Here is a 21,800-nt window from a genome sequence, read left to right on the forward strand (position 1 = left end):
AGGTGCTGCGTTCAAGAACAGAAGTCAAAGTTATGCTATGTGAGACAAATTTTGTAATACATTGAACCTTGAGGACAGATTCTCACCATAAAATAGGTAAAAATGTCTCAATCAATCAATCAATCAATCAATCAAATATTTAAACAATGAAACAAAAAAATGGCCTCATGGCAATTTGAATCCATTCATGTCGAAAGCATATCATTGGACATTTTGTGTCATTAAATACCTTTCAGTCCACACAGAGTTGTAAACGTATACACTAGCAGAGAATAAATAGCAATACATGTACACGCTAACTGAAGCTAACCGTGTCTGCCATTTAGTCACGCTCACATTTATGCTGAAAAACTGAAAAAGCACTTTATTTAGTCAACGTTTCGTTTTTCTTGAGTTGCCAGGCCAAGATGCTAGAACCCATTTCCTCTCATTTTCACAGGAGAGTGACGGAGGAGGCGGATAGGTCGGGTTTGTACAGTTTTCTTGTTGTTAATTTTTCATAAATGTGACCAGTTAGCACTAGACGACTAGTCGAACACTGGTAGGTTTCTATTTTGGCTCAGTTATCTTTTCATTAGCCACTTAAAACATTGTAAACCTCTGCTATGCCTGTGCCACACTTCAGGGTTGCCAGATCCTATTCACCTTATTCCAGAGGCTCGCGTGGGCGCCGCCATGAATTGTGCCCGCCCCTTTTCTCCTATCTGTTAACATGGGGCTGGAGAAGTCCACATAAAATCAGCCACTGCACGAAAACAAAGCCGTTTTCAGGCCGCGCTGAGAAACGCTGCAGTGTCGACATGTCGGTGCAAATGAACATCGGCCATTTTACACAAATCAATCGACTAAACATCAGATTTGAGCGGAGAATATTTATTATATAATATTTTATTATTATTTTTTTGATTGGTATCATGAGGAAAAAGAACTGGAAAGGTGGTCGTAGAAACAGAAGCAAAATCACTAATATAAATAATAAATAATAATGGTCCCAAAATTGAACCTTGTGGTACACCATACTCCACGAAATTCCTTTTAGATTCATGTTTTTTTAATACTGGGCTTTACCCAAATCTAAAAGCTTCTCGACTGGAGAGCAACAATGTGACGCCTAATTTAAAAGCTAAGACCTACAAAAGTGATGGAAACTCTTCGTCACGTCGCCACATTTTTGTCATATTTTTGTTGTTTTTTTAATGATTTTTTCTATCATTTTTTGTTGTGTTTTCCTCACGTTTTTGTAGGGTTTTTTTTGTCCGCGTTTTTCAGCTTTTAGATTTGGGTAAAGCTCGGTAGAGGCGGGACTTTGTGGCCCTAGAGCCAGTGGTCCTTCTGTGCTCTTCCAGAATGGACATATGGCCAGTCCGCCCCTGGAGACAACGCAAAAAAGTGGCAAAAGTGGGCGGGGCGGAATAAGGTGAATAGCTAAAACCAGTTTGGAAATAAATAGACTCCTGGCACCTGGAGATTGCAATCAGCATACACATAATCTGTTTATTAATCAAAAAATCTTACATTTTGATGACTGAGCAGATTCAAAAAATGCATATTTGTCGGATATTTAAAAATACCCCGTAAGAACTTATGCTTGGAAAAATGCAAGCAAATGCTAAACTGAGGAGTCTGAGGTGTGACTGTTTTAAGGGTGAACTAAAGTCCTGCACAACATTATTTACGTTGAACAGAAAACTTAAAACAAAACGTACAGCGGATTGTGAAAATGCTAGGTCAAATAAACGAAGCTTCGGCCAATGCCTTTTGGGTTTGTCACCAGAAATCTCTTAGTTAGTGCTAGTGCAGGCCTCCAGTAGTAAAAGCTCAGTTACAGCCCTGTAATGCCACTGACAACAACAAATAGGCCCTTTTTTTAGAACGTTATTGACCTCACACGAATTCTCAACATCACATCAGTCATTATTTACAGTCTGTTGGGTGTGAAGGGTGAAGGCGGTGGTGGGGGAGATCAGAGGAAGGCGCTGGGGTTAGCCCGAGGGTCCTTCTGGTTTCTGTAGCGGTACGTCAACCACACGCCCAAAATCTGAAAACAGAGAGGAAGAATAACTATCGACGCTTAAATAAATACAAATACAGCCTGTGCTAATAACTGAGGACTTATTTGGACGGCTCATTCAGTCTGGTAGTGCAAGTCCTAAGACAGATTGGACTTTCTTGTAGTTAACCTGTTGTTTTCTATAAGGCACTATACGAATAAAAAAGGATTTCTTGATTGAGTGACAATGTGGATGAATGACCCCCAGTTTTTAAGCTCAAACAGAGGCAGATTGTTTGTATTGTTTGTGGCCTTTGATAGATAGAAGATACTATGCTCCTATAGGCTACTCCAGGCTACGGCTCCTTGTTGATGAGATTTGTGTGATAAACTATAAATTCAACAAACACAAAGGGCGCTTTATATGTAGCTGATGGATTTATTGCCTTTATTGGTGCTTATTTCACAGGATTGATTGGAGCTTGCTGTAGCTCTAATGGGAATTTTGTCTGTCCCCAAACATATTCTCGGTGCTGATCCAGCCGCTAAAGTTAGCTCCCGTCGTACTTGTTGAACTAGTAGTCCAACAAGTACAGACAAAGGCATCGTTGATGTAGCTAACATGGTCCCTCTCGGCATTTATCCTGTGCAGAAACGGTGAACTAATTCACTGCTTTTTGATTGTGCTAGGCTGTTACATGCTGCTCCAGTTTGGGTATAATCGGGTCAGGCAGGTCGCCGACTCAGGGGAAAGTCTTTACATGAGTTTTGGGAATCCCCCCCTGTTCATGGAACCGCAGTGACTGGTTAGAACACACTAAAACCCACTAAGTCACAGCCACAATCTATCTGTAATCCATGTTAATCGTGGCACAGCTGTATAATAGATGTAAGTGGAGCCTACAACAAGTCCAGAACGCTGCTGCAGGCTTACTGACAGGGACGAGGCGGCGGGAACATGTCACCCCTGTGCTGGCCTCCCTACATTGGCTGCCTGTCAGCTATAGAATTGACTTTAAGATCTTGATGCTTGTGTTTAAATGTCTTCATGGATCTGCTCCTGAGCATCTCTCTGAGCTTTTGTCCGTTTATGCCCCAGTCAGATCAGTAAGGTCTGCGAACCAGCTGTCTTTGAACGTGCCCAGATCCCGTTTAAAGACGCGAGGAGATCGAGCGTTTAGTGTGGCTGCTCCCAAACTCTGGAACAGTCTCCCCCTAAATGTCAGAGCTGCTCCGACCATAGAAACCTTTAAGACTGTCCTTAAAACACATCTGTTTGCGTTGGCGTTCAATTCAAGTTGAGCTGTATTATAACTCTATTGTGTGTGCTTCTCTTGTTGTTTTGTACTGTCATTTTATATTGTGCACCTGTATGTGAAGCACTTTGGGCACCTAGTGTTGTTGTAAACGTGCTATACAAATAAAGTTGACATTGACATTGACATTGGAGCAACACTGAGAAGTCTGACCTCAGTGAAGCTGAAGAACAGCCCGATGCCTCCGCCGATCCTCAGGACCTTCCCGGCGTACTGCTGGATCTTATCTGCACACGGCTGGCACGAGTGGTTCGGGAAACACGTCTGGACACAATGGACACATTTATGTGAGTCAATCAAATATACACTGTTGTTGTGTTCTTGGGCAAGATGGAAAAGCTCCATGCACGACTGATTCTTATTCTTATCATTAATAACCACACTGGTTTGGAAAAGAAAACTGGATTTGTAGTATAGGTAGCGTTCACGTGACACTTTGACAACATTCTAAAGAGCCTATAGTTTAACATTGAGGTGGGGGTCAACTGACGGTAACTATGGTAACGGTGGTAACTGACAAAATGCATATTTTTATGTCTTTGTTTTTTGGCTCATATCTCAGTCATTACTGGAGGAATCCACATGAAACAAAAACTGTCACAAAGTTCATCGTCTCCTCTGTCGGCACATATGAGCTAATGTACAATTATTATCTCTAAAAAATGTCAAAAAGTGGTGACAATATGCGAAAACATGACCATGATGTTGTCCAGTAGAAAGGACTTTCAGACAAAAAAATAATATCACAGGTTTGTGAATCCAATCACGATCAAATACTGAAGAGGAAAATCATTTGTCAATTTTTGTTTTGGAGATTTCTTCCAAAAACTGTATTTCTCCCATAGAGTTGCATTGGCCCTGCCCTCCATCTGACATTATGACATCATCACATTCGAACTCGTGAACGCCACCTATTGGGTAAATACAATAGTTTAATTGTACATGCAGTACTTATACTACTGTGTAGTTAAAGCAACACAGGTAGAGTTGACGTAGTATTTGTACTGCATCAACACAAGACTGAAGCGTTTGTGTAGAGAAGAACAAAGACCTACTTGGGTTGGCTTTGGAAACAAGAATGAACAATAGTAGTAGTAGTAGTAGTAGTAGAAGCTGTGGTAAAAATGGCAGTGTTTGTGTGTACTTACAGCTGTGCAGGTGGTGTTGTAGTCCACGTGTCTGAAGCTGCAGCAGTTCAGGCTCTTCTCCACGTCTCTCTGAGTGCTCTGGGAGTTGTTCCAACCCACCTCCAGCAAGTGATCCTACGGGAAACACGACGCTTTTAAATTTTCCTCCAAAAGTCACACATATCCACAAGGGGGCAGTATCACAGCGAATGCCAGCTGTTTGTTCTACAGCCTCCCACAGCAGTAACAGTGCCTCGTTTGTTGTATGTGTGTTAAATGAAATATTTTGTTTTTGTTCATTAACTAATCAAGTAAAACATTTGGAGTCTGGACTGCGGGCGCCCGGGCTGATGTTGCAGAACGAGATGTTGAATATTACCCTACTTGAGTAATAGGTGTTCACCGGCGGGACGTTGCTTTGTTGCATATGTTGAATAAGTGGGTGTCGCCTGATAGCCTCACCTGCTGCTCCCTGTTAATGGCCAAACACGCACAGGACACGGAGAGCTGAACCACGAACACCAGGAAGAGGACGATCATGTACTGCACACAGGCCGTCAAGGAAAAAGCACTCGCGGAAACACGGCATCAATATTCAGCGGGAGGTCAGGGGGGACAAAATACAGCAACAGGGCAAGACACTCACATTTTACACTTTAGAAGCATCATACACAGACATATAAACCAAAATAACCTTGAATATCGGTATCGGTCAATCAAAATCCCCCAAAATTGGTATCAGCCATAAAAAAAAAGAAAAGGCATATCGGTCGACCTCTGAACCCTTCTATGAAAAAACGATCTGACATAATAGGACGTTGTAAGTGTGCCCTACAAAGTCCCCTTCAGCCCTGTCGGAAAATGCAGACTTATTAGTACTGGCCTAAGCCCTGTGTGATATCTGAGTCCGCGCCGGCTCTTATTGCACATGCATACATGAATGGAAGATGTATTTTCCAAAACACGGCCCCATGCGCTGAGGCTGGAACATTCTGGTGCGCTGGAGCGAGAGTGCACCTGTGCTCCGAGGGCGGCATGAAACATTTAAGAGACGGAAAGTAACTAAACCATTTTAGGATTTGATATTACTCCCGGCCCCGCCAAGGCAATGAACATTGACTTAAATTGTGTCTTGAAACCACTGTGAAAGTATGAAAATAGATACACAGGCAGAGGGAGACTTCCATGTTATTGTGTTTTTTTGTTTCCTTTTGCTTCCCTCTCTAAGTATTAAATAGGTTCATTCATTACTATAATTCTCACCGTATTATAGTGTATCATTGATTATAGCTACATCTGTCAGTGTTTAAACCATTTTATTGCTCTCCATGGAAACATGCCCTTAGCTCTGGACCAGCTTTAGTTCTCAGTTTTGATGAGAAGACGGCTCTTTGACCAATCAGAGGAGAGAATCCTCCGCTTTCTCGCCCAAATTCTGCAGAGTACGGAGGGAGGGAAGAGGAGGAAGAAGTCCTGTAGTCCTTTATTTGAAAGCGCGCGTGGATTTTTTAAAAGTAGCGACTTTGTTGTAACTTTTACTACGGATGTGGCTGACGCAGATTGTACATAGGCCTACATGAAAACGGCTTATTTCTCATTTCTCATTCAGTTGCAATGAAGATGTGAACTTACTCCGCATGCGCAGCTTTGTTCAGACTCGCGCAGTTCATGGCGCTGTAGAAAATATTCGCCATGAGTTTAGTGAGCTTGATTTTGATATTCAAATGAGCTGTGTCTGTGTCCCTTCCGTGATTGGCCGCTTGGCGCTGACTCTTCCTGTTTCGCACGAACGCGCTCACAAGTCCTCAGAGAAACCCAGGGTTAACCAAACCAATGGCTGCTGGTTGCGCTGCTTTACGACCGGGACGCTCGGGGCCCACATGATGCAGTACCTCCATATAGGGGCGGCAGAATAAGCTAGTCTTCCATAAGCTACCGTTGCACTATAGACACGTTAAAAAAAACAACTTTAAAGTTAGGCGCGACTACAGGGACCAGGCTGGTTTTCGTAAGGAACATTTTACACTAATGAGGGCCGGACTTTGATTGACAGGCCGTTAGCATTAGAGCTAATGGCGTGGCTACGAATGAACTACACATCACACGAAGGCCGAGTCTACAGTGAAGATCCCGCCCTTATGCCCTTATAAGGAACACAGGTCAGAGCCGGGTAGGAGGAAACTGTAAATCCACCATGAATTCCCCCTCGAACGTGGTTATTATGGCAAATGGGGAGAAGTGAGTCTATTAATATTATGTCTATGCAGGGGCGGACTGGGACCGAAAAACAGCCCTGGACTCAATTAGCGTAATTGTGCACTTCCACAAATACATATTTTAACCTCTTGCCACCCGCCTTAACAATAACGAGTGCATTTTCCCCAGTTCGGCTTTTTATTATTATTATTTTTTTGATTGGAATCATCAGCAAAAAGAACGGGAAAGGTGGTCGTAGAAACAGAAGCAAAATCATTAACATAAATAATAAATAATAATGGTCCCAAAATTGAACCTTGTGGTACACCATGCTCCACGGAATTCCTTTTCTATCATTTTTTGTTGTGTTTTTCTCACGTTTTTGTAGGGGGGTTTTTTGTCCGCGTTTTTCAGCTTTTAGATTTGGGTAAAGCTCGGTTGAGGCGGGACTTTGTGGCCCTAGAGCCAGTGGCCCTTCTGTGCTCTTCCAGAATGGACATATGGCCAGTCCGCCCCTGTGTCTATGAACTAAACCGACCGATAACGCGCTTTGTAGAACCACTTATACAGAAGCTCCACGTCTGGGTTTGAAGAACAAATCCAAGTTCAGTTCAACCAGCTTCGTAGTAAGCATTGTATTCCTCTTTTACTTTTTAAAGTGCCACTGCAATAGAGCAATGCCTTAAGGCCAGTCACATAACATAAAGTTCATGATAATGAGGAAAAGCTTTTGATGTTGCTGTATTGTAAGGGTCAGGTCAGGGACACTAGGGAATTGTGATCTTTACAAATATACACATGCCAGGTGCCGCTTTAGAATCTACAGTTAAGATTTAATTAACTTCTTAACTCCCGCCTGAACCGAGAGGATCTTTTTCCTCACGTCATCAGATTTTTTTTCCATCATTTTTTTGTCATTTTTTTGTCACACTTTTGTCATTTTTTCGTCAATTTTTTGTATTTTTTTGTCAAATTTTTATCAAATTTTTGTTATTTTTTTAAATCACATTTTTGTCATTTTTTCGTCCATTTTTTATCAAATATTTGTCATTTTTTGTCAATTTTTTGTCAATTTTTTGTCAATTTTTTGTCTTTTTTTTGGTCATTTTTTCTGTCATTTTTTCGGTCATTTTTTCTTCCATTTTTTGTCAATTTCTTGTGACATTTTTTGTGACATTTTTGCCACTTTTTCATCAATTTTTCGTCACTTTTTTGTCACATTTCCATCATTGTTTTCGTCTCAGTTTTGTTGCTACTTTCACAGCTTTTTTTTCCAGAAGCTTTTGGACTAAAGCCAAACTGGAGAAAATGTGCTCGGTTCAGGTGGGAGGTAAGGGGTTAATGTATCTCTATTAATCTGCAGTCTCGTCTTAAAGTGTTCCATTCATTCCACACACAAAAAAAGACTATAACTCCACCTAGAGGCCTGCGTATCATTCCCATCGCCTCACAGGTATCAGAAGCTCCACGTCTGGGTTTGAAGAACAAATCCAAGTTCAATTCAACCAGCTTCGTAGTAAGTATTGCAATCCTCTTTTGCAATGCCTTAAGGCCAGCCACATAACATAAAGTCCATGATAATGAGGAAAAGCTTTTGATATCGCTGTATTGTCAGGGTCAGGTCAGGGACACTAGGGAATTGTGATCTTTACAAATATACACATGCCAGGTGCCGCTTTACATCCTTAGTGACCATTATCCTGGATATTCAAACATCCAGCTTTAATGATGTGAAATGAGATTGTTCTAATCCTGTAAACAGGTCTCCATCAGCTCCTGGAGCCTGTCTGTTTGTTATGTGCCATTCCGGAGCCGTCGGGAGGATACTCTGCTCTTTCACTGTTTATCCAGGGATCTGTCTCCGTGACGACGACCTGAGACGCGCTGAAGCCAACTCTGAAAGAGGCTAATGCCCAAACATTAGCAGAGAAAGGACGCACAGACAGTAACCTAGCCTTTTGTTGATGTTTACGGTGGCCACACATGGGCACATTTTGTCACCCAGAGTCTAAAAAAAATAAGAATAAAAAGTGCCAAAATCACGGCTCGTTCCTGGAGCCTCGTCTCCCCCTCAGCTCTGGTTACCTGAGCGTCCCCTGAATGTCGGCTTTGTGAAGGATACAAAGAAGAGCAGGACTTGGTGGTGCTTCATGGCCCCGATGAGTCCGGCCAGCGCCACAAAGAAGAGGAAGACCCCCACTCCGATGAGGCCCCCCACCACCTGGAAACTGGACACCAGCCCCAGCCACTTGCCCCAGGCCGCGATGCCCACCAGCAGCAGGCTCACCATCTGCAGGGGCAACAGATACAGGTCATAATTAGATCTGCGGGGTGTCTAGGAGTTCAACATTTGACAAACACATCGGATCTGCTGAGAAAGGCAAGCTATTTCCAACCGAGGACTCCTCCTAAAATGAAGGCTTACTTGCCAGAAAAACACTTAAAGAAAGCGATCCATGCTTTTATCACTTTGAGGTTGGATTACCGCAACTCCCTTTACACAGAGCTGGATCAAAGCTCTCCAGCGCCTGTTGGGGGACCAAAATGCAGCGGGACGTCTGCTGACAGGCACAGGAACACGCCCCGTCGAATACGTTTTATTGATTGTGTATGAGCGTCCACACTCGCTGGCTGCGGGAGCCCTACCCTCTGCAGACCAGCTCCTTTTGTCTGTGTCCAGAGGAGACCGAGCCTTTTCAGTGGTGGCCCCTAAACTTTGGCATACTCCTCCTCCCCATGTGCACTCAGTCTGTGGAGGAGCTCAAATAGGACTTCAATATCAATATTGAAGGCCGAGTCAACCTCATGTCCTCAGTCTAATTTCAGGTTCTGAATGTGCAAGTCCGTGTCCAAGTTGCTTGAGTCACTATCATCAAAAGTTGAGTCCAATTTCAAGTCCAGCCCTTTATAAAAGAATGTAATAGTACTTAATAGTTCCTTAATAGGAATAGCAAGGGACCCTCCTGTGAATTCTGATAGCATTTCACTACCCCTTGAAGTTAATCCCTAATCCTTTAAAAGCTTTGTTAGAAAGTTTATAAATGCGGACACGGCATGAGAGGACTTGAGAGCGAAATCAGTCAAGACGGTCCACAGGTCCACATCACCTAACCTGAACCTCACGTCGCCTCAGAAAGAAGTCACGTCCTGAGTCGAGTTGAGTCACGGCTCCAGTAAATGAGTGGATTCGGGACAGAATGAACCCAGAATGACCCATCGTTTGCACTGCTTTCTACCTTTAAACAGGATTTAACAGTCTGCTGTTAAAATTAGGTTGTGTCAGTTGTTGACTGTCGTTCATAGTGAGAACGTTTGCCTTGCGGTGCCTGATGCTCTGTGCTCTGGTTAATGAGAGATGTTTGTAACGTTGGTTCGGTGGGGATTTGCTGATATGGGGTTAAATGCTTCTTTATGGTCTGACAGGCAGCCGTAAATGCATTTTACGAAGATCTGATAGTGCAAAATGTTTACCCAACAACAGCCCCACCTAGAATTTACATCAACAACCGCCACTGCTGCAGAGCAATTTTCAGGTTTTGGCCCAGATTGGTCCAGATTTCAGATTTCAGATCTCAAAGAAACAGGGATTTAATAAGGATTTCTATGAGGAATTGTAACTCCAAAGTGTTAGAGAATAAACAATGGTGTCCGAGAGGATTGATGAAAAATAGGCAGGAGTCTGGATGTCTTCATTTACCATCAGTGCGGGACCTGGATACATGAACTCGAGACGTTGCGCTCGTCCTACCATTCAAGTCTGTCCATGCTCCCACAGAAGACGTAAAGTCGTACTATCTCTGTCGTAGCCTTGACTGTGGTGCTCAGGTGTCTTCCCTCCTGAATGTTTTGCTCCAGTATGACGCTCGACAGAGGGCATGTATCCCTCTTCTGTGGAGGCATAGGCAGATTTGAACGGTAGGACCAGCGCAATGTCTCGAGTTCATGTCTCCGGGTCCCGTACCGATGGTAAACAAACTTCTCTCGCAGAAGACATCCAGACTCCTGCCTATTCTTCATCAATCCTCTCGGACACCGTTGTTTATTCTCTAACACAAAGGCCATTTTTGCCATTATGCTAAAGTAAGGACAACCTCTCCACGTAATGTTACGGCTTCAGACAAACAACACATAGGCCAACCCAAAATACTAGATCAGATTGTAATTCTTACCAGGAGTAAATAAGATAAACCCATACATTTAAATCTAGCTCCTTCCATGAATCCAAATTTCACCCTGAAAATACATGCAATTCCGAAGATTTTTACGCACATGCCTTTAGCATATGAAAATAAAAAAAAATAAAAAAAATACAGTAAATTCGATTAAGTTTAGAATCTACAGTTAAGATTTAATTAACTTCTTAACTCCCGCCTGAACCGAGAGGATCAGATTTTTTTTCCATCATTTTTTTGTTGGGTATTCAACTCATTTTTGTAACTTTTTTGTGATTTTTTGTCACATTTTTGTAATTTTTTGTCACATTTTTGTAATTTTTTCGTCATTTTTTAATATTTTTTTGTCAAATTTTCATCACATTTTTGTAAAAAAAAAATTTTATCACATTTTTTTCTTTTTCTTGTCAATTTTGTAATCAATTTTTTGTCATTTTTTCGTCATTTAAAAAAAAAAAATTGGTCAAATTTTTAGCACATTTTTGTAATTTTTGTATCACATTTTTGTCATTTTTTTGTCAATTTTTTATCTATTTTTTGTCAATTTTTTGTCACATTTTTGTCAAATTTTTGTCATTTTTTGGTCATTTTTTCTTCCATTTTTTGTCAATTTCTTGTGACATTTTTGTGACATTTTTTGCCACTTTTTCATCAATTTTTCGTCACTTTTTTTGTCACATTTCCATCATTGTTTTCGTCTCAGTTGCTACTTTCACAGCTTTTTTCCCCAGAAGCTTTTGGACTAAAGCCAAACTGGAGAAACTGTGCTCGGTTCAGGTGGGAGGTAAGGGGTTAATGTATCTCTATTAATCTGCAGTCTCGTCTTAAAGTGCTCCATTCATTCCACACACAAAAAAGACTATAACTCCACCTAGAGGCCTGCGTATCATTCCCATCGCCTCACAGGTAACGTCGGTATCGCGCACGCAGGCAAATTCTGCCAGTCCAGCAGGAGTTGGAGAGAAGGCGGTGTTGATAAGAACGCGCTATCAGCAGGCAAAGCTCACACAGGACGTCCTCTGCAGCAGTCAGCGCCATAAAAAATGCTCGGAAATACCTTTGGAACGCACTCTAAACAACCCTGTCTTCCTTTCACGCGCACATTAAGCACACATTTCCCGTGCCACATCCTCCCAATCAAGCCGCTTTCTTTCACTGCGACCGCGCGCATCCGATTCCTCGCGGTTGAATAATTGATCATTCGCTGACCTCGGAGTGTTGTTTACAGTGTTTCGCTCCCTACATTGCCCCCCCCCCAAGCCCCAAATGAACAATTCTTTATTCTTCATAAGCCGTTGTATCATGATGTTAGAGCCATATGGTCCATGTACTCACCACGTAGAGGATGTTGAGCGCGCACAGGCAGTGTTTGGAGCAGGTGAATCCAGCGCAGCCCATGTTTGTCGCCGGGAAAGAAGCAAATCTAATCACAGAGAAATCTTCAAAATCACTGTTGGATTTATGGATTGAATTTGTAGAAGAAAAAAAAATGGGGAGGGGGGAAAAAAGAGGCGATATAGGCTATAGGAGATGATTGAGGTCGCGCTGGAATATAGACAGTGCCCAGCAACGCCGCTCCTCAGACTGCGATGCGTCATGAGGGTGCGTCAAGAGAGACGGCGGCACGCAGGAAGTGGAGAGAAAGGTCAGTTCAAATGAAAACGGGAAGCGTAGCATGGAACAGTGTAGAACCAGTGCCTGTGTTTTAGCCAAGGCACTGGTTAGAAAGAAAGTGATTAGTTTTTCATTGATGGACTACGCCAAACCTAAGCCAGTTCATGACACAACCCTTTGCCGGTGTTGTGTGTTTTACTAACTTCCAGACAAGTTCAATGAGGTTAAAGGTGTGCACATTTTTAAAGAGGGGGTATTATCCTTTTTTCAATCACATAGCACCAGTCTATATCACACTACAATGACGACCAAACCTTCTGTTGGTCTGTAAATGCAGTAAATTAGAATAACTGCCTTGTATGAAATTGCTCTCTCAAAATGGCTGTAGTGAATGTCTTGAAATAGGCCTCTGTCTCTTTAAGAACCTCTGAGCCTTTCCGACACGCCCCCTCCACACGCTGTCTGTGGCATCAGTGGGGAGGGGGTTCTGCTGAGGAGCAGTGGTTGGTTACTCGGCTGGTGACGAAAGCTCGGAGGCGTCTCCAGGAGGTGGGGGCGTTCCTAGGAGGACTCAGGCAAACCTATCCCTAAAATGGCCGCCATCAGAGTTTTTACAGATTACTTAAAAATACGTGAATGTGCCAAGGCAACACTTCAGGCATGTTTTTAATGAGGGAATGACATAATAACATGATGTAAAGCTTGAAAAAGTCCATTTTGCATAATATCCTTTACAGGAACAGGCCACCGTTTTTCCACACTGACATTATGTTCTTACCTGAGCTTAGACGAGTTGATGCGTACCTGTCTGGTCTTTGTGCCCGTGAAAGAGCGTGGTAGCTTCCAACTTCACCCCCGTTTGGAGCTGTAGGAATATACTGAGAGAGGGCAAATGCTAACAACATCATTGATCGTTGGGCGTGACTGAGGGCACGCACGAAGACCCGACAGGTACGCATCAACTCGTCTAAGCTCAGGTAAGAACTTATTTCCGTATGTAAATATGGTGGCCTGTTCCTTTAACCTCTTACCCTCCACCTTAACCGAGCACATTTTCTACACTTTGGCTTTACCCACATCCAGTGCTTGATTTGTAAATTAGTATTTTCAGGAACACTTTTGTTCTGATGTGATGGATTGGGGGAACAGGCCAAAACATTTGCCGGAACACTCTCATTAGACACCATTATATCAGATACATTTTTTGCCGGATCCCCCAAAATATTTCCCGGATCCTTTACCCTAAAAAAAATTGAATTGGGGGAATGCGTTCCCCCAAACGGGGGATCAAATTAAGCACTGCCCACATCTAAAAACTTCTCCATGCCTATAGGGAAGGGTAACGCTTCATTTGAAAGCTAAGACCTACAACTCTTACTCTTACTCTACTTTTTTGTCGCGTTGTCGCTATTAAAGTATTTGTTCGTGATTTCAGAGTTTTTTTTTTCAGAGCCGTGGGAAGATATTTTGGCTAGTGGGTGCTGAGAGACAAGATTGCCCCCCTAAAACACTACTGTGCTTATTTACAGTTTATTTAAAGCAGTACTAAGTAACTCTTCCCCCTAAAGGCCATAAGCGCAACTGCAGGTGTAGTAGCAAGTTACGATTTTTTAATTTATTAATTGCCTTGGAGAGTGTTGGGTAAAGAGTTTTTTACTCCTTCTCCTGTGTTGTCCACTTCCTAATTAATTACCCAAACGTCGGACAACACCAGGCGTGTTCAACACTGGAAGAAGAGTTATTGACAAACAACGCTACACTACCAGCTAATAACACATACCAGCACAGATGACCCAGGATTCAGAAGATTAAATCACAAAGGTTTATTTCCCTAACAGGTCATCTAATACAGAGCTCTGCTTCCCTAGTTCCCTAACATCGAGCCTACCAGCTGTCCATTGCATGGGAGAGACTGGATTTTTTACTAGGAAGCAGAGTATTTGTATCACATTAAACATTGGAATATTCATGAGCCTAAAACTAAATCTCATTGGTTCCATTGGCTCCAGTGCTTCTGCTGCATCACATAGTTCCGCCCCGCGACCCCCAATTTTATGTCTTCAATGGAATGTTACAACTGATAAGATCCTTCTGGAGGAAGGCAGTTGTTTATCTTACTTTTGGGGCACGGGGGTTTTGTGCTCACACACTTTGGTGTTCTGGTACTTTTCCGCTGTAACAGAGAACTGAGAATACTTCGCATACATTTTGTTAAGTCAAGCTAAACAGTAATAAGAATAAAAAAACAGTATAAAACCGTGTATATATTTTATAATTCTTCATTCCCCCTTCTGATCTCGATAGAGATCAACTAAAACACTAAGTCCCTTAATTAATAAATGTAAAACCTTGATTGAACAGTGATTCACCGTTTCTCTGAGTATCAAAACCACCACCAGGTCTCCATCTTCATCTGAGCATATTCAATCAGTTCCTGAGGAGTTTCAAAATCATCTTTTTCCTCCCAGACATAATCTCCACTCACCAACCTCTCCCAACGAAAGGTCAGCGATGGAGTACCAAGGTCAACAGTACACTTTATTTTTTCTGTGCCTCGCGCACCATCACGTATTGCTATAAAAATAAACATTCCTGCAACACAAAGCACAACAAAACAAAACAAAACAAAACAAAACAACACTCTTAAATGTTTGGTTAGATAAAATCTCCTCCACATTTTCCATCATAGCCTTCGTCTGGGTCCAATCGATTTTAAACGCCATTCTGGCTCTTTCAGTATACAGATCTTAGACGCCCCCTTCAGGCGTCTCTGTAAAACCCATCTCCAGATCCTCAGGGCCTCCTGAGAGGGCTAAAGCCCTGGTTATCATGCTGCGAATGAGAGGTACAACACAACAAAACAAAACACAACATAACAGTAACACAACACCTATTATAATACTCACTTTTTGAAGGATGTGGATCCAGGAACCGGACTCTAGCCAATTCAACCAAGTCCATTGTGGATTTTGGTCCTTGAATCTACTCACCTTATCTCTAATTGCGGTCCAATTTATTGGATTTACCCAGTTTGAAAGGTTAGCATAGTTAGCATACTCCTTGCAACCTGGGTGTGTATATTTTCCTTTTTTATTCCAAGTTTCAATCGCTTGTTCTGTATAATGGGTAACCCATTATAAGTGTGGCGGTTGGATACTGCTCCTCGCCTTTTAACCAGTATCATTCCGTTATGATTACGATAAATGACTACATTTCCACCTTGTTTTTAGCCTACTTTTTTACACATGTTATACAGTGTCTGTTTTAATTCTTTCACTGATTGACCTTCAACCATTTTATCACAATTGTTTTGATCTTCTAATTTTAAAACCATTAATATTAGTAGTATGCAGAGAGCTAGTATTACACCCCACACCCCGTATGGGCACCTAAGTGGGCCTAGCTTTTGTAGCCATGACTTTAGAGAGGAGATTTTGTCCTTCTTTATCTCTAGTTCAAGTTTATGGGTTTGTGGGTTTGCTTGCCCACCCCCTTCAGTGGGGCTCCCAGACCCACTTTCACCATCATTAGGCAAAGTGTGGGACCAGTGGTAGCCGGTCTTGTCCGAGCAAGGTTTCAGATGTGTCCAATGAAACCAGCTGTCTTTTCCCTGCACTTTAACTGCTGTAGCAGTCCTCTGAGTCACTTCAAAAGGTCCTAAGTAACGGGGAGAGTTCCATAATTCTGTTAAGGCCTGTTCTATGCCATGTCTCTATTTATCATGGCGAAATGACCTCTGGGGACATACACATGTGCACCAGGAAGCACCGTTAGAACCACTGGATCAACTTTATTACAATGTCCGATATCAGCGGGCCCCTCCGCCCACAGCTCTCCTGAGAACCCAGCCAACCTTTGAGCAGTCCCCTCATGATCTGTAAGTTCACGGCCGTGTGACCGTGAGAGAAATTCCTCGTCTGCTACAACTGCATCAGTACAAGAACCAATGTCAACTTTATAAGCTTTTTCAAATGGACTATACATTATACCAAGAAGTCCGGTCTGTTCCCATTCCAGGGTGTGGTTCAATTTATAAGTCAGAGGCCCTAGTTCGCGCTCTTCATGACCAGAGCCTAAGAATAGAGAGATATGTGGGTCAGTAAGCGAGTCTCTTTTATAAAAAGGTTTCACAATTTCAGGCAGGACAACTGGGGCAACAACTCCCGTTTTGTGGACATAGAAATGGGTGGCTGTTATCGTATATGTGTTTCCCTTTAACTCTTGTTCAAAATCTAACTGATATTGAGGGTCTAATGCTCTATCATATAAAAGAGTGCAATGCAGTGGGTCTTTGGGAGGGGCTTATGGGTGCAGCATCGAGAAACATGGTTTCCATTCATCTGTGGGGTATCAGGTTCAAGGAGGAGTCAGTAGATTGAAACACCAGGATATTCAGGGTCCTCTCGAAAAACGTAAAGTCCATGAGAGGTTGAAGGTGTGCAGGTGATTTTCTGTCCATTAGACCATGTGACCTGCATTACATCCGGGGAGCATTAGATGGAAGCTCCCGTAGCTTGTAAAATGTCTCTTCAATTTCTTTGTCATCCGTAGAGGGGTCGCTTTTCCAGTGAGCCCTGAAAGGTTGATGTGTTTATCACTTAGCATGTGCGGGGCAGCCTTCCTCATCGTAGAATGCGTAGCACCCGTATCCACGAGCATCATCAACTTTTCCCCACCAACCTCTACAGGAACAAACGGTTCTGGGGTGGGGCCAGGACTCACCGGGCACCCCTAGCAGTGGTCATCCCTGTCGTAGGGAAAACATCCTTGGGTGTCGTACACAGGGTAGTTATGTCCTCCACCCCAACGCCTCCACGGTGCAGGGCCAGGCCCTCCCGCTGGATTTCTCAGAGGAGGCCCACCTCGTCCTCCTGGATTAGCTTGGGCTGGGGGTTAGGAACAGTCTCTAGCCCAGTGATCTGTGGCTCCACAATTGTAACATCCTGACTGAGGGCACTGTTTGGCCCAATGGTCGGTTCCTCCACATTGGAAACATGACTTGTCTCTGTTATTTTGTTGCTGCCGTCCCCCATAGCCCTGCCCGCCGAACCTTCTGCCTCTAAACTGTCCCCTATTATTCCCTCTGCCCCTCCCACCTTAGTTCCCATGTAAGTGGATGTGTGTTTGGGTTTGGGGCATTGGTAGGAGCATGTTGGGGTTATGTTGCCCTAAGGGCTGTGATTGGGAGGCGTATAAGGCGCTTGCGGGTGATGGGGCAGGCGTGTCTGCTGTTTCAGTTGTCGAGGTTGTTGCCACCATTTGCCCCTGGGCCTTGTTTTTTACGTCTTTACTCGCAGCTGTGGCCTGTTGCCGTGCTTGGTTCAGCTGAGATTTTAGCAATTCTTCTTGCATTTCTTTAAAATTTGTTTCACGCTCGCGTTGTTTTTTGTTATACAGATCGGCGTGATGTTTTAAATGTGTCAAAAAGAGAGTTGAGTCCGAAGACAATCCTGGAACACTCATCAGGCTTGTTTTAATTGGTTCCGGCAAAACATCCAACACCCCCTGGAGGAACAGACACATTGTTTGGGGGTTTCTGTATGGGTGGGTTTGCATTGAGCTCACATAGACCTGAACACATTCTTCCAAGAATTTAGTAGGGCACATCCCAGGTAAATAGGCGGAAAAGGTTGGGGGCTGCGGGTGTGGAGGGGGATACATTAATTCCACCACCGCTAAAAAGCCTTCCACATGTGGGTCAAAAGGTTGATGCAGGGGCAGATTGTCCAAGCCGGATGTTCTCAGGAGTTGATCCACTGCGTGCGGAGGAGCACACGACGCCACCAAGCCTCTCAAATCTCCTACTGCTAATGTGGCATTTGCGCACTGCATTTGAAGAGTGCGAAACCACTTCCTGCCCCCTTCCTGTAGGGGTGGCAGGGTGTTTTTCATCTGTTGTATTTCTGTACATTTAAGTGGTTTCTATGCCATAGGGAGAACATTTCCCACCTCTGGCGCCCCAGTGGGAATTAGGGGATATGTTCCTCTTGCCACTGGGTCTGGTTTGGCTTTAAGTGTGAATTCCTCTAGTTTCCGTCTAAGCTCATCAACTTCTGCTTTCCTCTTTCATTGTTTTAACCTGGTCTTCATAAAGTTCTCGTTGTCTTTCCAATGCTGTATCATGCGCTTCTTTGGTCATTTTCTGAATTCTATCGAAGGCTTCTCGTGCCTCTCCTTTCGTTAGTTGGTCTGATGGAGCCACATCCAGAAGTCCGTGAAGTGATTTTTGAGGGTAGAGAGAGCCACCAGCTCCACCCGCCTCATATGAAAGAGGGGCCGAAGGGCCCAAGACGGGGCCTCCTCCCTGTGGGAGGGGCTGTTTTGTCCCGCCCCCCGTAGTGGGGGAGAAAATCTTTTGTTCCTTTGTCCATTTAGATACGGCAGCCTCCAAGACCGGTTCGATTCTTTGTTTGATCTTAAAATATCTTCTTATTGTGAGGTTTGTGAGTTTTAGGTCTTGCTTACCCAATTTTCTTTTTTTCTTCATTGCTTCCGCATCTTGCATTTCCATAGCGCAGAGTTCTACTCCCGCCGTCAGCGTTCCACAGAGTGTTCCTAAATCATGTGGTTCCTTAGGATTTCTCTTTTGTTCTTCATACATTTGTGCACACGCCTCTGTTGCCTTCCTTACCTCTTTCTTTGACCTTCCCTTCAGGAAGCCCGTTCCCTGGCACAACCACATAACCCATTTCTCACAATCGTGTTTTCCCGACATTTCTCTTACCTTCTAGTCGCTTTTTCTTTTTCTTTTTCTTTTTCTTACCTTTAATTCCTTTTTCTCTCCGCGAAAACAACTTCACGTATCTCTGTAATTCACTTCACACATTATTACACTTCTTTTACACTTCTTTAATTAATTCTTTTTTTTTTTTTTCTCACACTTCTTTAATTAATTTTTTTTTCTCGCACTTCTTTAATTAATTTTTCTCTGCTATTTGGGACTCTAACCCACTATTTTAGACGGTCCCCAAATCCGTCAACGACTTATTTCAACGTTTTAATTTTAGTCCACGCGTCCGTGGCCTTGGGAGGTCCTACCTACGCACCTTTCGGCTTTTAAAGGGTAAAACCCAGCGTGCAGTCCTCTACTTCTTCTTCTTCTTCTTCTTCTTCACTATTTCACTTCTTTTGTCATTTCACTACTTTTTCTCTACTTTATTTTCAACAGTTTATAATTTTAACGTGTGTCCCTTATTCCTTCCACCATCAATTCACAGATTATACCAGCCAACAGTCGATTTCAGTAAAAATCTTTAAACTAAACTTTGGAAAAATAGCAAATAGACGTACTTTGAGACTCACACAATAGTAGAAGTCAAAAGTCGTCTTACCTTAATCTAATTGGACGTCCGTGAAATCGCTGATGGCTGGATGTGGAAAAGAATGTCTGGTATGTCTACCGCAAATAGTTTTAAGGAGACCGGTCCTCAGCCGCGTCCCGTGTTGTCTGTCTATAAGTCCCCCTGCAGCACGTCCGAGGTCACCACATGTTGGGTAAAGAGTTTTTTACTCCTTCTCCTGTGTTGTCCACTTCCTAATTAATTACCCAAACGTCGGACAACACCAGGCGTGTTCAACACTGGAAGAAGAGTTATTGACAAACAACGCTACACTACCAGCTAATAACACATACCAGCACAGATGACCCAGGATTCAGAAGATTAAATCACAAAGGTTTATTTCCCTAACAGGTCATCTAATACAGAGCTCTGCTTCCCTAGTTCCCTAACATCGAGCCTACCAGCTGTCCATTGCATGGGAGAGACTGGATTTTTTACTAGGAAGCAGAGTATTTGTATCACATTAAACATTGGAATATTCATGAGCCTAAAACTAAATCTCATTGGTTCCATTGGCTCCAGTGCTTCTGCTGCATCACATAGTTCCGCCCCGCGACCCCCAATTTTATGTCTTCAATGGAATGTTACAACTGATAAGATCCTTCTGGAGGAAGGCAGTTGTTTATCTTACTTTTGGGGCACGGGGGTTTTGTGCTCACACACTTTGGTGTTCTGGTACTTTTCCGCTGTAACAGAGAACTGAGAATACTTCGCATACATTTTGTTAAGTCAAGCTAAACAGTAATAAGAATAAAAAAACAGTATAAAACCGTGTATATATTTTATAATTCTTCAAGAGTAAATACTACGCTGACAGGAAAGGCGAAGGGAGAGAGGGTTACTGTGCATCCAATTATACAATGGAAATATTTTTTTTCATTCAAACTTGGCTGTAAATACTGTTTAAAGTGACGTTAGCCCGCAGTTAGCTTTGCCCGTTAGCATGTTAGCTTCTTCTTCGTGATTCCATTAGTGTGTATTGCTTTCTCCACACCGGGGGCAGTCAAGTTGCAAACATAGTTTTCTGGCCAGAGACACCAGGGGGAGATGAAAGACCCTCCAATCATCCCATAAACACTTGTATTACCCCCACAGGGACTACGAAAAGGATTTATTAAGGTAAATAAGTTACTTAGTACTGCTTTAATATTGCCTGTAATGCGTAAACGATCCACCAGGGGGTGCTGTGGCGCCCTCAGCAGCCTGGGTTCCCTCTGCCTTGGTTTTTTTTTTGTCACTCTCTTGTCACGTTGCATTTTTGTGGCTTTTTTCATCACTTTGTAGTCGTGTTTTTGACAAAAAATGCAACAAAAAAGTGACGGAAAAGCAAAAAGCAAAAAAAAAAAAACTCACAATAAACAAGTGTTGCTATTTTTACGCTTTTTCCAAGAAGCTTTTAGGTTTGGGTAATGCTGAACTGGAGGAAATGTACTGTTCAGGTTGGGGTTAGAATCTGAGTGGTAAATCAAAACAAAGAGTCATGCCATGAGGTTCATGTTCATTTCAGTTGGAGGGCAGGGGCCAGTACAACTCTATGGGAGGGAAACTGTTTTTGAAAGACATTTCCAAACAGAATATGTCTAAAATGTTTTCCTGGTCATTTTTTGACTGTGATTGGATTCACAAAACCACTAACATTATTCTTATTGCTGAAAGTCCTTTCTACTGGACAACATCAAACACATGCCTTTGAATATTAGGAAATAATTGGACAATAGTTCATATGTGCTGGAAGAGACGACTTTGAACTTTGTCACAGATTTTGTTTTATGTGAATTGGCCCAGGAATGGCAGACAAATGGGCAATAAACTAAGACTAGAAATCTGCATTTGGAATTTTCAGCCGCCCTCTACTTTAAACTAGGGCTCTTAGGATATTGTGACGTCATGTTTACTGGGGAAAAAAGCTCTACTCAAAATGCTCTGTTTATTGATTGACTGAGAGACTTTTACTTTGCAAGAGAAGCTCACGTCCTCTTCTTCTTGTCATTCACGCTAACTTGACTCCAGGTCAACTCTTTAAAGCACATGACGGTGGGCGGGCT

At 42.9% G+C, this 21,800-nt stretch overlaps 1 protein-coding gene across 1 annotated transcript; it reads right to left on the minus strand.

Annotated features, from left to right (window-relative positions):
* Window positions 1-1,531: 1,531 nt before the first annotated feature.
* Window positions 1,532-12,226, minus strand: tspan13b (tetraspanin 13b). Its single transcript, XM_079570651.1, has 6 exons — window positions 12,137-12,226; window positions 8,752-8,919; window positions 4,896-4,976; window positions 4,455-4,568; window positions 3,460-3,570; window positions 1,532-2,038 (listed from the first exon to the last, which is right to left on the minus strand). The coding sequence occupies exons 1-6, from the start codon at window positions 12,197-12,199 to the stop codon at window positions 1,964-1,966; spliced, it is 612 nt and encodes a 203-aa protein (XP_079426777.1). The 5' UTR covers window positions 12,200-12,226; the 3' UTR covers window positions 1,532-1,963.
* Window positions 12,227-21,800: the final 9,574 nt, after the last annotated feature.

This window comes from Gobius niger (genome assembly GCF_951799975.1).
Source record: "Gobius niger genome assembly, chromosome: 14".
In the NCBI taxonomy this organism is placed as follows: Eukaryota; Metazoa; Chordata; class Actinopteri; order Gobiiformes; family Gobiidae; genus Gobius; species Gobius niger.